Source organism: Xenopus tropicalis, chromosome 2 (assembly GCF_000004195.4).
Source record: "Xenopus tropicalis strain Nigerian chromosome 2, UCB_Xtro_10.0, whole genome shotgun sequence".
Classification (NCBI taxonomy): Eukaryota; Metazoa; Chordata; class Amphibia; order Anura; family Pipidae; genus Xenopus; species Xenopus tropicalis.
Window position 1 is genome coordinate 146,913,391 of NC_030678.2, and position 21,143 is coordinate 146,934,533.

Sequence of the window (21,143 nt, forward strand, 5' to 3'; positions counted from 1 at the left end):
ATTTATAAAGCGCCAACATATTCCGCAGCGCTGTACAATAAGTGGGTTACATACATTGGACATACAGAGTAACATATAAAGCAATCAATAACCGATACAAGAGGTGAAGAGGGCCCTGCCCAAAAGAGCTTACAATCTACAAGGAGAAAGGGTTGAGACACAAGGCTCAAACCTATTTTATGCAATTTTCTATTGTAACCACAAGTACAGTTGCTTTAGGTCAGATAATGAAAAAACATCACCATGCTTACTGTGCAACAATTAAGACAAAGGTCCCCAACTTTTCTTACTTGTGAGCCACAGTCAAATGTAAAAAGACTTGGAGAGCAATAATAGCATTATAAAATTTCATGTAGGATCCAAATAAGGGCTAAGAGTGGCTTTTAGGCAGCCTCTATGCACACTATCAGCTTACAGGGGCTTTATTTGGTAGTAAATCTTATTTTTATTCAACCAAAACTTGCCCCCAAGTCAGGAATTCAAAAATAACTACCTGGTTTGGGGGCACTGAGAGCAACATCCAAGGGATTGATGAGCAACATGTTGCCCCTGAGCCACTGGTTGGGGATCACTGAATTAAAGGAGAAGGAAAGGCTAAGTCACTTGGGGGTACAAAATGTTAGGCACCACCCCCAAGTGAATTTAAACGCTTACCTTTTACCCCGGGCTGGTGCCCCTGTTAGGAGAAAACCACACCAACCTGGGGTAGCTGCAGCGAGTGCTTCCTTCTGTGTCAAAATCCCAGGGCCGGCGCATGTACAGTAGAGTGAAAAGCAGGGGCGGGCCAAGCCAACCGGGCACCCTAGGCAACCCGGGCGGTCACCTCACCCCTGCACCGTCACCCGCCCCCCCCCCCCCCATGTGCAGTCCCCGGGGGTTCACGATGCCATGCGATGGATCGCATCATGGATGACTAAAGAAAGTAGACTAGAGGTAGGCAGGAGAGGTACCTGCCTGGTGCCCCCCAATCGTTGCACCCGAGGCAGCTGCCTCTTCTGCCTACCCCTAGTTCCAGCCCCGGTGAAAAGCTGACTTTTTTGTTAAAGTTCGGCTTTTCACTCTACTGCGCATGTGCATGAAGAAGGAAGAGGAGACACTCGCAGCTACCCTGGGCTGGTGCAGTTCTCTCCGAACAGGGGTACCAGCCCGGGGTAAAAGGTAAGCGATTAAAGTCACTTGGGGGTGCCTAACATTTTGACTTAGCCTTTCCCTCTCATTTAAAAGATCCCCATTTCTCAACCCAATGTTCAAACAGATCTCCTAACATTACTGTGTGGGATATATTTCTTGCTGGCTATGCAATCATTAAAAGGAGAAGGAATAGGTAAATCACTGATGGGGGGGTGCCTAACATATGGAACCCCCATTCATTTATCCGTTTTTTCTCCTTTAATTACTACCACAGCTGCATTTAAGGAAGGACTTTTTTTTTTTTAAAGATACAAATTTGCACAAGAGAATCTAATAAAAGGGATTGTGAAACTTTCCACATTTAGCAAGAAAGTGTCACTGGTTTAAGTAAGCTACGTGGTACTAATCCTGTTTGTCGTGCCTCTCAGCAGCCCTCTTGATTGTACCAAGTTGCTGAGTAACACTGGTTGTTGAAATCGTAAAGGGCAAGGTGCAGCAAAGTTCCAACAGGCAGAGAAGTAAACTGACCAACACTGTCCTGTTAAAGGGGTAGTTCACCTTTAAAGGAGACATATCCTATAAAAAATGATGAATGTACCAGTGAATTATACTCCTCTAGATATAGAAGGATTGTGCTTAAAAAAGATGTGCTACAGACTGATTTATTGAGAAATTCCACCAAAACCCCAGAAGTCCCACCCATCTGTTCTACTTCCTGCTGGCTGAATTCTCTGGATGTGCAGGGGAGCTGGCGCTCTCAATACACAGCACTGTAGGATAGGAACCAATCAGCAGCTAGACTGACCTGATAGGGAACTGAAGCCTGTATTTGCTTGTGTGAGTGCGAGGCTGTGATTGGCTCTCCCTCTCCTACTCCAATAAAGGGGCTCTTTTTACAGACAGGGTTTTTAGCACAAACTGAAACCAGCACCGTATATTATTCATAACTGCCTACAAAATTAGGGTTTTTCCAATTTATCCAATATGTCTCCTTTAAGATAATTTTTTTATGTTACAGGAGAGTGAATTCTTAGCATGTTAGTCTTCATTTCAATAGCACCCTTTATATCATATTTAAACAATCCCTTCAATTCTAATTCATAGGACTCGCGGTCTCATTTTAAGGCAGATAATACACCATGGTTCTCTTTGTTGCGTATTTCATCCAGCACAGGAGCACCTGAAACTGGCTCATTTTTCAGGCATAAAGTTATCAGTAATGGATCTGCAAGGTGTTTTCCAATCAAATAAATAAAAGGTGGCAGAGTCAGTTTTAGTTGTTTAAAGGAGAACTAAACCCTAAAAAAGACGATGGCTAGAAATGCCAGTTTTTTTTACACTGAACTTATTGCACCAGCCTAAAGGTTCGACATTCCTATAGCTGTAATTGTTCAGGCCTTAAAAGTTGTCACAGGGAGTCACCATACTAGAATCTGTTATAATGTGTGGGACACTCACATTTAGTGGGCTCTGAGCGGCTGTTTAAAAACTAAGCTTAGAGGTCGTCACAAATTATCAAGCAGAAATAAGATTTGCCTGTGATAATAGCAAATTCTACAGGGCTGATTATTACATTTTGATGCAAATTGCACTGGTTTCAAAGCGGCCATTTACATACATTATATTGTGAGTCAGTCTCTAAGCTCAGTAACTGGCAGCAGCACAGAGCCTGTTCAGTGAATCAGCAAAAAAAGAAGATTGGGGGGGCTACTGGGGGACAGATCTGTCCTGCTTAAAAGCTGGGGTTGCCTTGGGCTGGTACAGAAGCTCAGAACATAATTTACAACATTTCTGCCCTACTTCTTTAGTTAGGCTTTAGTTCTTCTTTAAAGGAGAACTATACCCCCAGAATACTTTACCAACAGATATTTTATATCATGTTAAGTGGCCTATTAAAGAATCTTACCAAACTGGTACATTATATATATATAATCAGTAAACATTGCCCTTTTCCATCCTTTCCCTTGAGCCACCATTTAGTGATGGGCTGTGTGCTCCCTCAGAGATCACATGACAGGAAATAATGCAGCTCTGACTGTAACAGGAAGTAGTGTGGGAGCAAAAGACAGAACTAATACATTGTCCATTAATTGGCTGATTGGGCCTAGCATGTATGTGTTCCTTGGCTTGTTTGTGTGCACTGTGAATCCTATGATCTCAGGGGGCGGCCCTTTATTCTTAAAACGATAATTTTCTATTTAGGATTACCCAATGGCACATAAGACTAAAAAAGTACATTTTTATGAAAATGGTTAATTTAGATGTAGCAGGGTTTTACATATGAGCTTGTTTATGCAATATTTTTTATACAGACATTGTGTGGGGGTATAGTTTTCCTTTAAGTTCTTAGACTCCTGAAATACACCAGCAGAGAAATCGCTGTGTGCCATCAGCACTTTTGGTCCCGTAACTGTCTCTGAAGTCTCCCGGCTTCTATTGTCTGTTCCCCTCACCACTTGTTCTCTAGACCCTATGCCTTCTTCTCTGCTTAAACACTGTACTGCTGAACTTACTCCAGCTCTTACTCACATCTTCAACTCTTCTCTGACTTCTGGAAGTTTCCCCTCTTCCTTCAAACAGGCCTGTGTGAAGCCTATCCTTAAAAAGGCCGCGCTGGACCCCTGGAGCGTATTGTCTTCTCCCGTATAACTAACTTTCTTAATGAACATAATTTATTGGACCCGCTGCAATCTGGCTTTCGGTCTGCACACTCTACTGAGACGGCGTTGTGCAGAGTTACAAACGATCTTCAGGTTGCCAAAGCCAAAGGTCACTTTTCTATACTAATCCTCCTAGATCTATCGGCTGCGTTTAATACGGTTGACCACTCCCTCCTGATGCAGATTCTGCATTTGATTGGTCTCCGTAGTCAGGCTGCATCCTGGATCTCTTCTTACCTCTCTAACCGTTCATTCACGGTCCCCTATGCTAACAAAACCTCATCTCCAGTTCCTCTTAATGTGGGGGTACCCCAAGGCTCTGTACTTGGCCCGTTGTTGTTCTCCCTTTACACGCTGTCTTTGGGATATCTTATCCGTTCATTTGGCTTTAAATATCATCTGTATGCTGATGATACCCAAATATACTTTTCGACCCTTTCGTTAACAGTCGAAACTGAGACTCATATCTCTAACTGCCTGGATGAACCAACGCCACCTCAAACTGAACCTAACAAAAACTAAACTAATGATCTTTCCGCCTAAGCCTGGTCCTACCCCCCCCCCCCTTCTCTATCTCTATTGAAGGCACCCTCATCAACCCTGTCAATTCGGCGCGTTTTTTGGGGGTGATATTTGACTACTGCCTCTCCTTCCCTGACCATATTAACACCACTGTCAAAACCTGTCACTTTTTCCTGCGCAATATTGCCAAAATCCGTCCATTTCTCTCTACTGCAACAGCTAGGCTGCTTATGCATGCTCTCATCCTATCCCGACTTGACTACTGTAACCTGCTATTAACCGGCCTCCCTAACTCCCATCTTTCCCCCCTACAGTCTATATTAAATACTGCTGCCAAAATTCTCCTCCTCTCATCCAGGAGAGTTCAGGCCCTTCCCCTGCTAAAGTCCTTATTGTGGCTTCCTATTAAACAAAGAATATCTTACAAACTCCTTCTCTTAACCTTCAAAGCCCTCCATTCCTCTGCTCCTCACTACATCTCTTCCCTTGTGTCTCTATACGTTCCTGGCCGACTCCTTCATTCCTCGCAGAGCAATAGTTTAGTTGCGCCCCACACTAATACTGCTGTTTCCCGCCTTAAAGGGGAACTATCATGAAAATTTTTTTTTGATATAAGGTAGATCTCATTACAACAGTCAACTTTGTAAATATGATTGATTAAAAGTTATGAATCGTTTCATTGCTATAGTATGCTTTTCTGTATCTGACTGGCTGCACACATTCTTTGACTCTGTATCTCACTGAGCTCTAAGTCGGGGTCGGGTTTTGATTGACAGGTGAAGCTCAAATTCTTATTGGTTGCTAGCATCTGCACAGGTCCTTTACCTTTAACGTTTTTTCTCAGGACACCAGGACTGTGTGAACAACACTTGGCTTACTTTTAAACCACAAAGGTAAAAGCACAGTAGCACATGTGAGCTATGCTCGGCGCGATCGGACACATGCGAGCTGAAATGCCTGATCATCGGCAGCACCCCCTCCCGACGAGCGCATGTGCTACCTCTGACAGCCATGCCCGACCAGACAGCCCCCCCGACGACCGTCACTGCTACCTCTGACAGCCATGACACGGGCGATCAGAAATGCCCGATCTTCGGCAGCACACCCCCCCCCCCGACGACCGTCACTGCTACCTCTGACAGCCATGACACGGGCGATCAGAAATGCCCGATCATCAGCAGCACCCCCCCCCCCCCGGACGACCGACAGTGCTACATGCCCGACCATCGGCAGCAACCCCCCCTGGACGAGCGATTGGACAAGTGATCATCGATGGGACACATGCGATCAGCCATGCCCGATCATCGGCAACCCCCCCCACGAGCGATGGGACGCATGCGATCAGCAGTGCCCGATCATACGCCTGTGCTACCTATGCCAGCCATGCTCGATCATCGATCGATGCTACCTGCTTGTGCACTTTCTGAAATCAGCCTGGAAATGTGTCAGTCTAATTGCTAAATTATCATGCTTTAGAAAAGCATGAAGGTTGTTCCATAAATGATTGTATGTTTTCAACAGACCACTCTTCCTAGGTATTCTCAGTAACACGCCCTCTTAATGACCTACATGTTTTTCAAAAGCAAATTGTTCTCTTTTTCATGACAATTTAGCCGTAGGTACAGTATAGTTGTTTAAAAAAGAAACTTTGCAGCTGTCTATGGCTTCCTAGTTAGAATAAAGCACAATGTGTGACAGTGTCTTTCACTTAACATCTATTGAAAATATAAATTTATATAAAGTATATGTAACCCTCTATTTAACACATGAAAACTGGGCATCTTATAATAGAAAAAATACACTATTAAAGTAAAAAATTAATTATTAAAAAATGATAACTGTGTGAAGAGTCTACGTTGTAAGATATGGCCTTTGTCCTAGTCTAACCAGTTTCATTTTAAATGGCAGGAACCGGTTTAATGGAAGGACATAGTGTGGAGGGAGGAAAGCTGGGTAGAAAAAAAAAAATTTGGGAAATGTACAAGGTGAGTAGCGGAGGGATATCTGGCACTGTTTAGCTCTTGTTTGTTTGGGGCAGTGTAAAATAAGTCATTTACAGCAGTTATGTGTGGCTAAAACCCACCAACCAAGCACAGTCTGCCGGTTAGGTGTGGACTTGCATTCAGCACAGTTAATGGCTTATCTGTATGCTTCCATGTCTAATATTTTGTACACATCATGCCTGATCATCGGCAGCAAACCCCCCCCCCCCCCCCCCCGACGAGCGCCGTTGCCACCACTGATTATGAGATTATGTCCATAGCATATTACCCACACTCCATGGTGATTGTCGATTGGTGTATGCAATCTGCGTTTTGGGGGGTTAGTCTTGGGGGGTGCTGTGCGATGGTGGTTTGGGTGCTACCACACAATGTCGTGCCTGTCCACTGCTTACTATTATCAACTCCAGAAAGACCTTGAATGTGCTGGTATCCATGTATAAGATTGTAATGATTTCTAACAATTACATGGCACTTGACTGATTCAGTACAATCAGTGTTTTCATATAGAGACTGGCACAGTAAAGTATGTATTGTTTGCTACAAATGTATGTATCACTTTGCTACAAAAGTATGTATGCTTGCTTGCTACAAAAGTATGTATCACTTTGCTACAAAAGTATGTATGCTTGCTTGCTACAAAAGTATGTATGCTTGCTTGCTACAAAAGTATCTATCACTTGCTACAAATGTATGTATACATGCTAAAAAAGTATGTATTGTTTGCTACAAATACTGTTTCCCATTCTTATTGTTTGTATATAAACTTGTATGGAGTATACATTTTATTCTAAGACTTCCAAACAAGAAAAAGATCACAATTTTGCAGACTATTTCTACCCATAGCATAGTGCCTTGTGACAATATGCGCTAGGTTATTGGGGAAAGCTTGTTTCGTTTTGTATACATTTACTTTATCATTTATAAAGTGAGAAGAGGTATTTAGGTCATTTCAAGATAAAATAAATCCTTGCAAAATATATTAAAATAAATAATTGTTATAGGGAAAAATAACTGTCCTTTCTGCAAAGAAAAATGGCACAAAATGTAATTTTATGCTTACAAATTAGGCTTTTCACTCTTGAAAATTTACTTAGGTAAAAATCACTCAGGAACCAATCATGGTTAATTTGTATAACAATTAGTAAGTGAGTCAAAACCCACATTGCTGGTTTCAAAGTGCCACTTGTATAGGTCAAAAACTACCACATTTCCAAAGCGCTGCTCCAGAAAGCTGCATACTTTAGATTTCAAGGCCAAAAAATCCACTAACAGAAGGTTTATCCCAGAAAATTGTACATTTTTAACAGGGAAAAGATTCTGGGGAATCCAGAATAGGTAGAACTGACTGTCTACTCCAAAATATCAAGTGATTTTTTTTAAAAAATCTCTTCAAAGCTTCCAGTCTAAAGTATCTTATCTCCTACAGGTCATAAAGTAACCAAACAAAATCCCCTAAATTTGAACGCCAGGGGTCCCCTGAACAGTTTGATGCCCAATATTTTTAGGTTTACCTAAGTATGTGGCATGTAGAAAGTAGAAATCTGTGGAAAGTACACATTCTGACAAATCCAAAATTGGTAAAAAGTCCTTTCTACACCAAAGTACCAATATGCAAAGCTTTCCTAAAGTTAGTGGTTTCTATGACTTTTCTGTAAAACGCCTAAAATTTTGCGATTTACCACATTTATCTCTGTATTTGACTGAGTGTGCAGACATAACTCTGCCAATAAAATCAGAAGGTTCATGTATATGAAGAGAACCGCCTTACATTTCTCAGAAGGAGCTTTCAAAATAACAGTTGATGTGAGGATGCTATTCAGTATGGAGGAGGGAGGGTGGGACATTGCTAGTTGCTAAGTGACATCACAGCAAGGGTGTAGCCACTCCCATTCAGCAATTGCTTGAACTGTCTCTCAGAGAAAGAAACCAAACTCTATGTAATAATATCTAATTTTTTTTAAAAAGTAAGCATTTCTTATAAAGAAATATATTTGAAGATTTTAATATTTTCATCTGCACTATCCATTTGGACAATTTGATTTTCATGATAGATCCCCTTTAAACCCTTCTGCCTTGCTGCCCCTTACATTTGGAATGCCCTCCCTGATTTCTTCCGGAGAGAATCCTCCCTCAGTCTTTTTAAAACCAAATTAAAAGACTACCTTTTGGAGCACTCACCCAGCACCTGACCAGGAAAATAGCACTTATATTGTAGTGTCACCCACTGTGACCTACAGCACTTATATTTGCCTATTTGTGTCTGTAAGTTACCCTCCCATATAGATTGTAAGCTCTACGGGGCAGGGACCTCCATCCTCTTGTGTCTTTGACTCTTATCTTATTACAATTGTATCTTTTATTTATTTGTGCTTATTGTAATACTTTGTATTTATCTATTTTAATACCCCTGTTTATATTAATGTATTCTGCTGTACAGCGCTGCGTACATAAGTAGCGCTTTATAAATAATGTTATACATAGGGCTGGGCGATATACCGTTTAATACCGAATACCGGTGTTTTTTTTAAAAACTATATTCATTTTTCAGATACCGCAATACCGGGGTGTCAGGGTACTCACCCGTGCGGCCCGGTCTCACGCGGCTCCCGTTGTCCGCGGGACGTTGCGCACGCGCGTCCAGGTGCGCGCGCGTCAAAGCGCACATACATGTCAAAGCGTGCGCGTCCGCGATGCGCTGACGGCGCCAGTTCTGCGCATGCGTGGGGGGTATTTAAAGCTATCAAACGCCTCCTCCTGTGCTATGTTGTCAGCGGCCTTGCCTGGGAAACTAAGCCTGCCTGATTTACCTTACGACTTTCTGTTGCCGATCCTTCACTTGCCTGACTCTGATTTTCAATACTGCAGTAATTATTCTCTAATTTATTAGGAAATGGGGTTAACACCTAATCATGCATGGAAAAAAAAAATACCGTCAAATACCGTGACACCGATATAATTTTGAAAAATACCGTGATATAAATTTTTGGTCATACCGCCCAGCTCTAGTTATACATACATACATACAAATGAGGCAAAGCACTGAAAGTAGGCAGGTTACAGGGTACTAGGAAATATACAAGCAAGTGTCTATACTCGGTTCATAATTATCTTCATTTTTCCAGAAGTACTTTCATTAACTATATTTTTTTTATTGCATCCTTATGGGAGACAATATAGCATACTATAAGCAGCACCCATACCTTACATCAAATTTTCTGTATATTCAGCTATTTGTGGACCACACTTCTCTGTGGTGGTCTTCTGTTAAACAACCCAACATCACCTGGTAGATCATGACCTACCTTTTGTGCAATCACTGCAGCATGCCACTAACAGAACTATTATACATTTTTGAAAATGCTAAAATAGTAAATTAATCCTTTATTTATAGAAGTTAAGAAAATAAAACAGACAGTGCATCCATGGGAGTAAGTAGCATTGCTCTTGAAGGCTTGCAGGGATACTCAGGAATCATTCTTTGGTTTCTTGGCAGCAACAAATGCTGATCTCTGCTCCTATGATGTTGCTCATGCTGCCTTGCACTGGGACATATACATACAGTTCTGCCGGAGGGACTTCACTGCATTATTAGTCACTGCTAGAGGAAGATGATGATGATGATCTCTGCAGTAGAGAAAGAGAAACTCAAAAAAAGTCACCTAGTTCATCCTACCTTCCTTCACTCATTCATATATTTTCCCACTCACTATTATCTCTATCACTTTATTCATAATCTACTAATTGTTTTTCAATATTGTCTCATTTGTCCCCATTATTTTTCCTATGATATGTGTTTTCTCACCCTTCCATGTGAATGCTTGTGGGATTTATGTGCCTTATGTGCCTTCTTCATCTTCTTCTTCATCTTCTTATCCATAGGGTGGCCAGGTATGAATGGTCCTCCGGGCATTGCTGGATATCCTGGCATACCAGGGGGGCATGGTCCAGAATGTGGTGGGTAAACAGGCTGGTGTCCAGGGTGAACTGGATGAGGCCCAGGATATGCAGGCTGCCCTGGAGGGTACACTGTCTGCCCAGGAGGGTAAGCTGGCTGTCCAGGAGGGTAAACCGACTGTCCAGGAGGGTAAACTGACTGTCCAGGAGGGTATGCAGGCTGGCCAGGGTATGTACCAGGAGGCATTGTACCAGGAGGGTACGATGGGTTAGTTCCAGGTGGGTATCCTGAATTTGGGGGATATGCTGCACCTGGTTGCCCTAAATATTATTAACAAAAATATTGTCAATAAAGAGAATATGATTTAATGTATACATTTACAAAAAACCCATATAAAAAATGTAAGAGCAAAATACTGTTTAATTCTGAAATATCCAGTTATAGTATAAAGTATACATAGTATATTATATAGATAAAGGAGAATTTTTCTTCCAGAGTAAGTGTTAACAGACTATACAGCCAGTTAAGGTCTCTGACAGTGACTCTGAATGGGAGCTACTGGTATTAGCACTCTAACCCCCATATGTAACAAAAGATACTAAGCTTGCCCAGGAGCAGTAACCCATAGCAAGCAATAAGATATTTGCTTTTTAAACAGGTAACCAGTAAATGCTACTTGCTGCATGGTTGCTATGGGTAACTACCCCTGGGTAAACTTAGTGCCTTTTATTACATAGCCCTTTTAAAGGGGTGGTTGACCTTTAATTTAACTTTTAGTATGTTATAGAATGACCAATTCTAAACAACATTTTTATTGGTCTTCATTATTTATTTCTTATAGTTTCTGAATTATTTGCCTTCTTCTTCAAACTGTAGCTTTCAAATAGGGGTCACTGACCCCACCAGCCAATATACTACTGCTCTGTGAGGCTACAGTTTGATTGTTATTGTTGCTTTTTTAACTTTTTTTTTTTTCTATTTAGTCCCTCTCCTATTCATAAAAAAGTCTCTCATTCAAACCACTTCATGGTTGCTAAGGTAATTTGAACCTTAGCAGCCAGATAGCTGTTATAACTCCAAACTAGAGAGTTACTGAACAATTGAAAATAATTAAAAAAACACAATAAAAAATGAAGACCAATTGCAAATTGTATTAGAATATTACTCTCTCTACATCATACTAAAAGTTAACTCAAAGGTGATCAACCCCTTTAAACCATTATTATCTAAGACAGTGCTGTCCAACTTCTGCAGTGCCGAGGGCCGGAATTTCTCTCAGATACATGGTGGAGGGCCGCTAATGGAATCCAGTTTTGGTCACTCCCCCATTTTAAACCACACCCACTTCAAACCACACCCATTGTATCACAATGGTCGCTGCAGGGATATCAACCATCATTCTTATGTTAAAGAATTATATTATGTCATATTAAGACACACCCTTAAATCCATATGTCTCCTCCTCCCCTGTGGATAGCACAGCATATAATTACACACCTTAGGGACATATAATGTCTATTTCCAACTGCTAACAAACTCCCAGAACAAACCCCTGCCAGGTTCACCTCCCACAGGCAGCATAGAGTAGGCAGAGTATTGCACACACAGGCAGCACTCTGCCTGTTCTATGCTGCCTGTGTGTGCTATACCCTCCCTGCCCTATGCATAGGCCAGGCACTACATACAATGTCTGAGGTGTGAAGAGGTGAACAATGTGGGTGATTACAGCCTGAGCCTGAGGTATGAACAATGCAGGGGGTGAACAATGCAGGGATTAAAAGGTGTGAACAACACAGGGGATTACATTTGTAAACAATGCAGAGGGATTACAGCCTGAATCTGAGGTGAGAACCATGCAGGGGGCCAGTTAATCTCAGTACTGATACCATTTAAAGCTAACACAAAGTTAATACATCAAAGCAGCCAGACAGGTGGGGGCCACACAGAGGGGGGTCGAGGGCTGCATGCGGCCCGCGGGCCGCCAGTTGGACAGCACTGATCTAAGACATCCCTAACATCGAAAGTAAGTATGTAAGTTAAAGGGAACTCCACCCAAACAAACTTTAAGCTTTTTTGAAAAGTGAACATAATTTCAAGCAACTCGGAAATACACATCAATTAAAAAATACACAGCCTTTTCATGATTTTTAAAGAAATGTTGTCATGGAAAAACATGTTTTTTTCAAAACATATCAGTTAATAGAGCTTCTCCAGCAGAATCCTGCATTGAAATCCATTTTTTAAAAGCACAAACAGATTTTTTTATATTTAATTTTGAAATCTTACATGGGGCTTGCCATATTCTTTATTTCCCTAGGTGCCACAGTCATGTGACTTGTGCTCTGATAAACTTCAGTCACACTTTACTGCTGCGCTGCAAGTTGGAGTGATATCACCCCCCACCCAGGAGCCAATCAGCAGAACAATGGGAAGGGAGCAAGATAGCAGTTCCCAGTAGATATCAGAATAGCACTCAATAGTAAGAAATCCAAGTCCGGTTTGGGACTCCTCAGATTTAGGGTATGGCGATCCAAATTACGGAACAACCCATTAACTGGAAAACCCCAGGTCACAAGCATTTTGGCTAACAAGTCCCATGCCTCTATGCATATAGATACGTTTGCGCTGCAATGATTCATTTCAGCTGACTTGCCAGGCAATGGCCACCACAGTGTACAAGAGGTACATACCTGGAACGTTTGGATTCCACATGTTTTTCACTTCAAAGAGGCTTTCTAAATGTGAAAGAAAACGGAAACATAATATTTATGCACATTGTTGTGACACATTAAATGCAAGATCTGTAACACTACCAATAACTTAAGGCTAATGCTAGGGACTCGATATATATGTTCTCTTAACTGCTGCAGTAGCAATATTTGCAGTGGAATAGATATATTTTGCTAAGTTGTTTTCCTTTTTATCACTCTAACCAGGCACTGCTTCCCTCCTGTTGTTGGTAAACTTTAACTCTCTGATCCCAGGATAAAACAGGAAGTCTGAAACTGACAAAGTGTCAGTGCTAACAGAATGCTGAATATGTTTCATGTCAGGGATAGACAACTTTCCTCTCCCTCAAACTGTTGCAAAACAGACACACACCAGCAGAGTAACACTCTGCTGAAAACAAAGTAATTGGACAGTTTATCGTTAGCAGAATTGCAGGCTTGTCTTAAAATGTAAAGCATGTTCACATTATATATTATTACTTAAGGTTATAATGTGTTTCATTTTATTGAGAAAAGGAGGGGTGTTAGTATGGGGATACACAGGGTCATGGGGATCTGCCAGTACCAATTTAAATCATATATGATATGTAATAGGAAATAAACACATTTTCCTAGTCTGAAAGAAAGGACTGCCAGTATTGTTTCTCAATTCTCTGTACAGATTGTGCATTTGTTCTGCTTCTAGCAGTTGTGAAGCAGGAGCATGGAAGCCAATCTGGTTCAGGGTTCCAGTGCACATGCCCCTGGTCTGCAATTGCTGCAAAAAGGCCAGACCTTGGATGTGACATAGCCAAAGATGGGCGCTGCAAAACCCCACCCTGCATCTCTAGAGTTATAAAGCAGTTTAAGTGGGGCCCTGGACTTTTATGCATGGCCAGTGATGCAGTTAGGAAAGGTGGCCCTGTGAAAGGGTTGGGGTTATGTTTTCTAGGTTATCTTTCTATAAAATAAAAACCAGACAATATATTGTGTTTATATGTTTATAAAGGACATCTTGTTTTTGGCAGTACAGGTATGGGATCGGTTATCTGGGATCCGGTTATCCAGAAAGCTCCATATTTCAGTAAGGCCATCTCCCAAAGACTCCATTTTGATCAAATAACTCAAATGTTTACAAAATTATTTAATAAAACAGTACCCAGTAGGTAATTCTTATTAAGATATAATTCATCCTTATTAGAGGCAAAACAATACTTTTAGGTTTAATTAATATTTAAATGATTTCTTAGGAAACTTAAGGTATAGAGATCCAAATTAAAGAAAGATCCCTGAAAAACCCAGGTCCCATATCTGTATATTGTGTTTTCATAGACTGAATGTCAGCCATGAACATTCATATGCATAATTTAATTTACATGATACATGTTATCCTATGCATATTGGGCATCAAGCTGCTTGAAGATTAGTGGCATGTTTGTGATGTTTTTTTATTGTACCAGCAAGCATGTAGAATATAAGATGCTGTGAAGTATAAGGTTTAAGCCAATTTTGGCATATTAACCCTGAAAAAAATGCTGCAAAATATGCAATTGTCCTTTAGAGTATCATTTTTTTCTGTGGTCAGATTTCCATGATTAGAAGATTCTAGGGACAACACAACCACACACAATGGAAAAAATGCTGCAAAATATGCAATTGTCCTTTAGAGTATCATTTTTTTTCTGTGCTCAGATTTCCATGATTAGAAGATTCTAGGGACAACACAACCACACACAATGGATAGTGCATATTGACACAATTCAATAAAGTAATTGCATCTAGACATGCTCCTGTATTTCCATATGGTTGCCAGTGTCTCCATCCTGCATCTTCTGATGAATAATGTGCAGCTGTGCCTAAAGCTGGCCCTACACGTGTATGGGGGATTGACAAAATGACCAATATCTGTATTTAGGGCTGAATCGTCAGGTAGAGGTAGAATCCCTATTATTTCTACCTCCATATCTGAAGATTCAGCCCTGAATGTCAGTCATCTTAAAGATCGTAATTGTAAGGTGCATGGCCACCTTAATGATGTTGAGGAACCCTGGAGTTACTATTACTATTATTGGACCAGGCAGAAGCTCCAGGTTTCCCACAATGAGTTGTGTCAATAGACACCCAGTGAACCCAATGCAAACACAGTTTTAGACACTTGCTCCAGAAGTGATGCAACTTGGACCTGGATGCAACTTGGTGCACAGCTGCAATTATGCTGGAATTATTACAAATTCTGTTAGCTGATATTTGGAAACCACCAAGTTTAGCATAGATGTATGTGATTTTCCGGTTTTGCATACAAAGGCATATTTGCTGTTGTATTTTTCAGGATGTTCTAAATCTATGACATTATGGGGTTATCTTATCTTTATTGGCACAGAGGACAGAGATTTAAATGGCAAAAAAATAAATTAAAAAATCTGTTCTTCAGAAGAGATGTGAAATTCATATTATAATTGTGTTTCTTTTTATTTGTAACCAATTTCTAGTGGAATTAATTATCTAAAACACATGTTTTTAGGAAATTTTGTTGATTAGTTTTGTTAGTTGCTAAGAACTTGTCATGTAAAACCACTGGTCTCTTAACTAATCTGCAAAGTATATATCATTGCAGTCTTTCTACTTTTCCAGTGATAATTCCTATATTTGCTTTGTGGATAAAGTTGTAGAAAGTTTAAACATTAACATCTACAGGTATGGGATCTGCTATCCGAAAGACCATTATCCAGAAAGCTCTGAATTACTGGAAGCCCATCTCCCATTGACTCCATTATAAGCAAATAATTACAATTTTTCTCTGTAATAATAAAACAGTACCTTGTACTTGATCCCAACTAAGATATAATTAATCCTTATTGGAGGCAAAACAATCCTATTTGGTTTATTTCTTTATTTTATGTTTAAATTATTATTTAGAAAACTTAAGATATGGAGATTCAAATTACGGAAGAACCCCTTATACAGTAAACCCCAGGTCCCAAGCATTCTGGAGAATAGGTCCTATGCCTGTACTTTCTTTTTACTTCAGCATTTCCTACTTCCAAAGAACCTCTGATCTAAGGAATTCTCAAACATTAAGGAAGCTGTGAGTAACTGCCTGTGTGTAGAGGTGTGGTTAGAAAGTGCCTGCTAGGGTAAGTATACACCCGAGTGCACCGGTAACAACATACAGTACCTGGTTGATAATAAAGGTCAGGTGAGTTTAGTAGCTGACTTAATGGAAAATCAAAGATGCAGATGGCAAAGCCCGATTAAAAACAAGGGTGCCTATTGGCTCATTTGTATTAGGGGGCCCAGTCATATTAGAATAAGAACAGGCCTATATTTAGTGGTGGTCAGAACAAGGATTAAATATATCTTTGTTGAAATCAAGTACCCTGTTTTAATATGACAAGAAAAAGGAATTTTTTTAAATAAATATTAGTAATTTGACTAAAATAGAGTCTATGGGAGATGGACATCACATATTTCAGAGCTTTCTGGATAATGGGGTTCCAGATAATAGATCCCATACCTGTATAGCAATGCTGCTATACTACATAACCATGATATAGGTAGCAGAGGGTGACTTCAGAGCAGGCTGTCATAGACTTAGGGGCACATTTACTAATCCTCGAATATTTTTTTATGAAAATTTTGCGATTTTTTTTCGTCGCTGTCACGATTGTTTCGTATTTGTCGCAACTTTTTCGGCGCCGCCATGACTTTATCGTATTTTGCGCAATTATTTCATCGCCGTCACGATTTTTTCATATTGCGCTATAGTAAACGCCGGAAAAACCAATCCAAATTTTTCGCGAGGGTGACGAAAAAGTCGCGTAAAATATACGATAAAGTCATAACGGCAATGAAAAAGTCGCGTAAAATACAAGACAATCGCAACTGCGACGAAAAAAAATCGCAAAAATACCGATCATTATGAAAAAAAAAACACATTCGGACGTTCGTGGATTAGTAAATGTGCCCCTTAGACTCAGCCCATTTTTTTCTTAACACTCCAATTAGTCCAGAATACACCAATCATATTACTTAGTTACAAAGTATATATATATAACTTTGAGAAAGGCTACAGGAGTAGCCGAAACGTCAGTTCTTCGTTTTTTCACCTAATAAATTACAAAAAATTTTGTTATAAGTCCTGTGTGAAGCGGTCCATTTTCATCCTTTTATCTACGCTTGTGAGGACTGCACCACGGCACCAACTATTTAATTTTTCAAGAGTGCTGACCAGTTGGAACTTTATATATATATGTATCAATCCAAATGGTGTCCGCACTCCAAGGCTCAATATTCTGCGGGGTGCATAGCCAAAATTATGTCTGTATAGAAAATAATTATCTGTGGCCAGCACACCCTTCAATGTTTCATCAAAAAACGTTTCGGTCCTTATTAGGACCTTTCTCAAAGATCATTGAGAAAGGTCCTAATAAGGACCGAAACGTTGGTTTTAACAATATATCTACAATAAAAAAATTTTTGATGAAACATTGAAGGGTGTGCTGGCCACAGATAATTATTTTATATATATATATATATATAAGAAGAAAAAGAAGCCGCTCTCTCAGGACTTAGGTGCAAAAATAAAAAGTAATTTATTGAGTAGACGAACTGACGTTTCGGCTGAACACCTCAGCCTTTCTCAAAGTCAAAAACACATTGTGAATGCTAACATTAAATACAGTGACTGGCGGGAAAATACAAACAGAAACTGTTTTCCCGCCAGTCACTGTATTTAATGTTAGCATTCACAATGTGTTTTTGACTTTGAGAAAGGCTGAGGTGTTCAGCCGAAACGTCAGTTCGTCTACTCAATAAATTACTTTTTATTTTTGCACCTAAGTCCTGAGAGAGCGGCTTCTTTTTCTTCTTATCTCGGTTTCACTGTGAAGACTGCACCCAGGCGGATTTGAGATTTATACGTGAGTGCCAGTATTGCATTTTGACTTTCTATATTATATATATATATATATATATATATGAAAAAATGCTAGTAAGCAGCACACCATAAAATAAAGTTGATACCTGGGTGCCTGTGTGTGCCGTCATTTGAGCCTGTATATATATATATGTATATATGAGTGGATTGATTGACTTTGAAAGGTCACAATTTATGTTTAACCTGAAACAGGTGCAAGCTGCAATATGTGATTTTAAAATTCATATATTCAAGGACAAGTAAATGTAGATTCCTTGGGGGTGCCAGGTTGTTAGGTACCCTTCCAGTGAGACTAGTTATTTACTTCCTAACTGAAGCCAGCACTTCTCTCCATTCACAAACACACTGCCCAAAGTCATTTCTTTCTTGGCACTAGCATCCTCTATGCTGCCCTGGGGAGTGTATGTATGCTACAGAAACTATCTGCTAATCTCTGTTCTGTGCAGAGGATACTGGGGCACTGTGGGAAGAAAAGTAACCCTGGCTGGGGCACTTTTGGGGCATGACAACTGGCATCACAGGTGGTGCCTAGGGATGTGGCCCTACCAATTCTACCTTTCCTTCTCCTTTTAAAGAAACCATGCATAAAAAATAATGAATACCAATTTTAAAAATATTTGTTTTGTTTAAGTCAATGATAAAGGGGTCACATCAACTATTAATCATTTTAAAACAATCAGTTTTTGCCACATGATCTTATTTGGAAAATGATTTCTTTTCTAAGTTCTGCTGCTTTGTACTGTGCAAAAATGTACCCACCCCCTTTAAGTAGAAACCTAAGAAGGAATGTCTAAAAAAGAGAAGCTGTCCTTTACCATAGGGAAACTTGAAATCGTTGTGATTAGCAGCTATGAGGGGAAGCTGGCAGTCTGAATGGGCGGCAGTGGGGAGTTGGCAGTGCCAGGTCATTCCATTAAACACATAGAGGTTGGTAAGGGGTCAGTACTCACTCACTAGGTAGTCTCTCCTGCCGTTTGCCAGGAAGCCAAGCTGGGAAAGCAGAAGCACAAGTCCGGCCTGACTGGGTTACTGCGCTAGTTACAAGTTCATATAACGTTATACACAGGGAATTAGCGTTAGGGTGAGGCGAACAGCAAAGTAGCGCACATACCTGTCACACCTTCTTCCCCAGGAGCCTCTGCACTTCTTCCGGGAGACCTTGCACTGTTTATCTGCTCTTTGGCACTGCCTAAGTTATTTCACAAATGCCATTGGCTAGCTTCGCCCGTCCCTTTTTTATTGGACGTTATTACTAGTCCCGGCCCGCCCCCTGCGGACAGTAGCACTAGACACACCCAAAAAAAACTGCGACGTCATTAAGCATCCATATTCTTCGTGCGAATGTCTCATACGGGTCCTACTGGCCCACTCCCTGCTCAAGCAGCGCTTGTTTGCGCAATCTCCTAGCTAATTTATCTATCCCACAGGAGAGCACTTTGCATCTCTTTGTTGCACTATAACTGCGATGCGCTTTGGAGCATTCTGGGAGCTACAGTTCACCAGTGTTGATAAATTATTTCGCAGTTCCCATTAAAATGTATTTGTGTTATGACGTAGGAAGTCTAATTAAAAGGCAAATTGCAGTTGTTCATATATTATTTTTTGTGATTTCTGAAATATTAACAGCGCTCAAGATCGGGATGTATATGTGGTTGCTAGGGGGTTAAAGAGCCTAAAAACCAGGGGACAGTTTTGTAATTAATATGGAAGATGGATAGGAGAAAGTCTGAAAAGAAGCATGAACAATACAAAAAAAGCAAGACAAAATAAGAATACATTTACACAAAAAATGGTGTAATATCAGGGAACTGCATTATGCATTATATAATGGTGGGACCATGAAAATTGGTGTAAAATAAGGGAAATCGGGATGGAAAATTGAGGTTTCACTGTAACCTGAAGTTTCATAGTGACCCCTTTGAACTAGACAGGATTTTCATGGGCAGGCTGAAAATAGGCAGAATAGGAAGTCTAACAATACAAAATAATAAAGACTAACTGAAAAACTGTTATGTGTTTCAGTTTTGCAACATATTGAATAACACAGGTGCTAGTTAGTGTATTAATAATCATGTAGTGTGCATATTTGGATTTGTTACAACCAGTGATATAGGAACTTGTGCAATATAAACCCCACGTGAAATACTCTATGCAGCAACACACATACTTGTCACTGCCTGGTGGGAAAGCATTTTCAGGTTAGTCGCCCACGGTAAAGCAGATTGTGGGAAAAGAGAGACTGCGATTAGTCGATACGATTTTTAAAATCCAGTCCCTGGTACTAATCATCACCGCTGCAGCTTGTATATTTTGCTTATAGTTTAGTCTGCGACTAATCGCCCGTCTGTCTTCACGCTTACCGTGGCTGACTAGTCTCCATATGTGCCATAGCCTTTATAAAATGACATTTTTGCAGAGCACTCCCTTTTCTGCCTGCCATCCGTGCATGAACCATTTGCTGTAGGACTAGACAAAGACAATAGGTTCAAAGGTTAATCTCCTTGCCAGTATATAATAGGTAATGTTATACATGACTCAGTTTGCACAGTCGTAGTCACCTATAGCAACCAATCACGTTTGTTTTGAAACAGCCATCTAGTAAATGCTACCCATTGGCTTGTTGCTATAAGTTACTAGACTTGTAGCAGACTTTGCACCTCTTATTACATGACCCCCTTGCAGCACTCTGCAAACATAAATACTCTCAGGGTTGGACTGGGCTGGACTGGGAAGAAACCTGGTGGGCCCCGGCAGCCCAGACCCGACCCTTGCCGGCGCTCCCCCTGCCGACAGTTTCTCCCCTAAAGCATTAAACGTAAACATGTTTAGGGGAGGACGAACAGAGTCCGATAGCAGGCAGGTAACTGGAGGGGAAAGTTTAAAGGAACAGTAACACCAAAAAATGAAAGAGCTTTAAAGTAATAAAAATATAATGCACTTTTTCCCTGCACCGGTAAAACTGGTGTGTTTGCTACAGTAACACTACTATAATTTATATAATAAGCTGCTGTGTAGCCATGGGGGCAGCCATTCAAGCTGGAAAAAAGGAGAAAAGGCACAGGTTACATAGCAGATAACAGATAAGTTCTGTAGAATACAATAGTGTTTTATCTGTTATCTGCTATGTGCCTGTGCCTTTTCTCCTTTGAATGGCTGCCTCCATGGCTACATAGCAGCTTATTTATATAAATTATAGTAGACTTTCTGAAGTAAACACACAACTTTTACCAGTGCAGGGCAGCAGCACATTATATTTTAGTTACTTTTATACACTTTCACTTTTTAGTG

The 21,143-nt window shown here is 40.5% G+C and overlaps 1 protein-coding gene across 4 annotated transcripts; it reads right to left on the bottom strand.

Annotated features, from left to right (window-relative positions):
* Positions 1–9,677: 9,677 nt before the first annotated feature.
* prr13 (proline rich 13) lies at positions 9,678–20,272 on the bottom strand. Of its 4 annotated transcripts, none has more exons than XM_031897200.1 (4): positions 20,216–20,272; positions 12,902–12,946; positions 10,119–10,531; positions 9,678–9,940 (listed from the first exon to the last, which is right to left on the bottom strand). In XM_031897200.1, the coding sequence occupies exons 2-4, from the start codon at positions 12,921–12,923 to the stop codon at positions 9,905–9,907; spliced, it is 471 nt and encodes a 156-aa protein (XP_031753060.1). In that variant the 5' UTR covers positions 12,924–12,946; positions 20,216–20,272; the 3' UTR covers positions 9,678–9,904. The 4 variants fall into 4 exon arrangements, with proteins under 4 accessions (XP_031753060.1, XP_002936674.1, XP_004912003.1 ...); XM_002936628.5 differs by lacking the exon at positions 20,216–20,272 and adding an exon at positions 18,967–19,315; XM_004911946.4 differs by lacking the exon at positions 20,216–20,272 and adding an exon at positions 18,806–18,992.
* Positions 20,273–21,143: the final 871 nt, after the last annotated feature.

Coding starts and splice junctions, on each gene's coding strand:
- prr13 (XM_031897200.1), bottom strand. CDS start 12,923: ATGTGGAATCCAAACGTTCCAG. Junction 10,532..12,901: donor GTGGAATCCAAACGTTCCAG/GTATGTACCTCT, acceptor AATAATATTTAG/GGCAACCAGGTGCAGCATAT. Junction 9,941..10,118: donor ACAAGCATTCACATGGAAGG/GTGAGAAAACAC, acceptor TCTCTACTGCAG/AGATCATCATCATCATCTTC.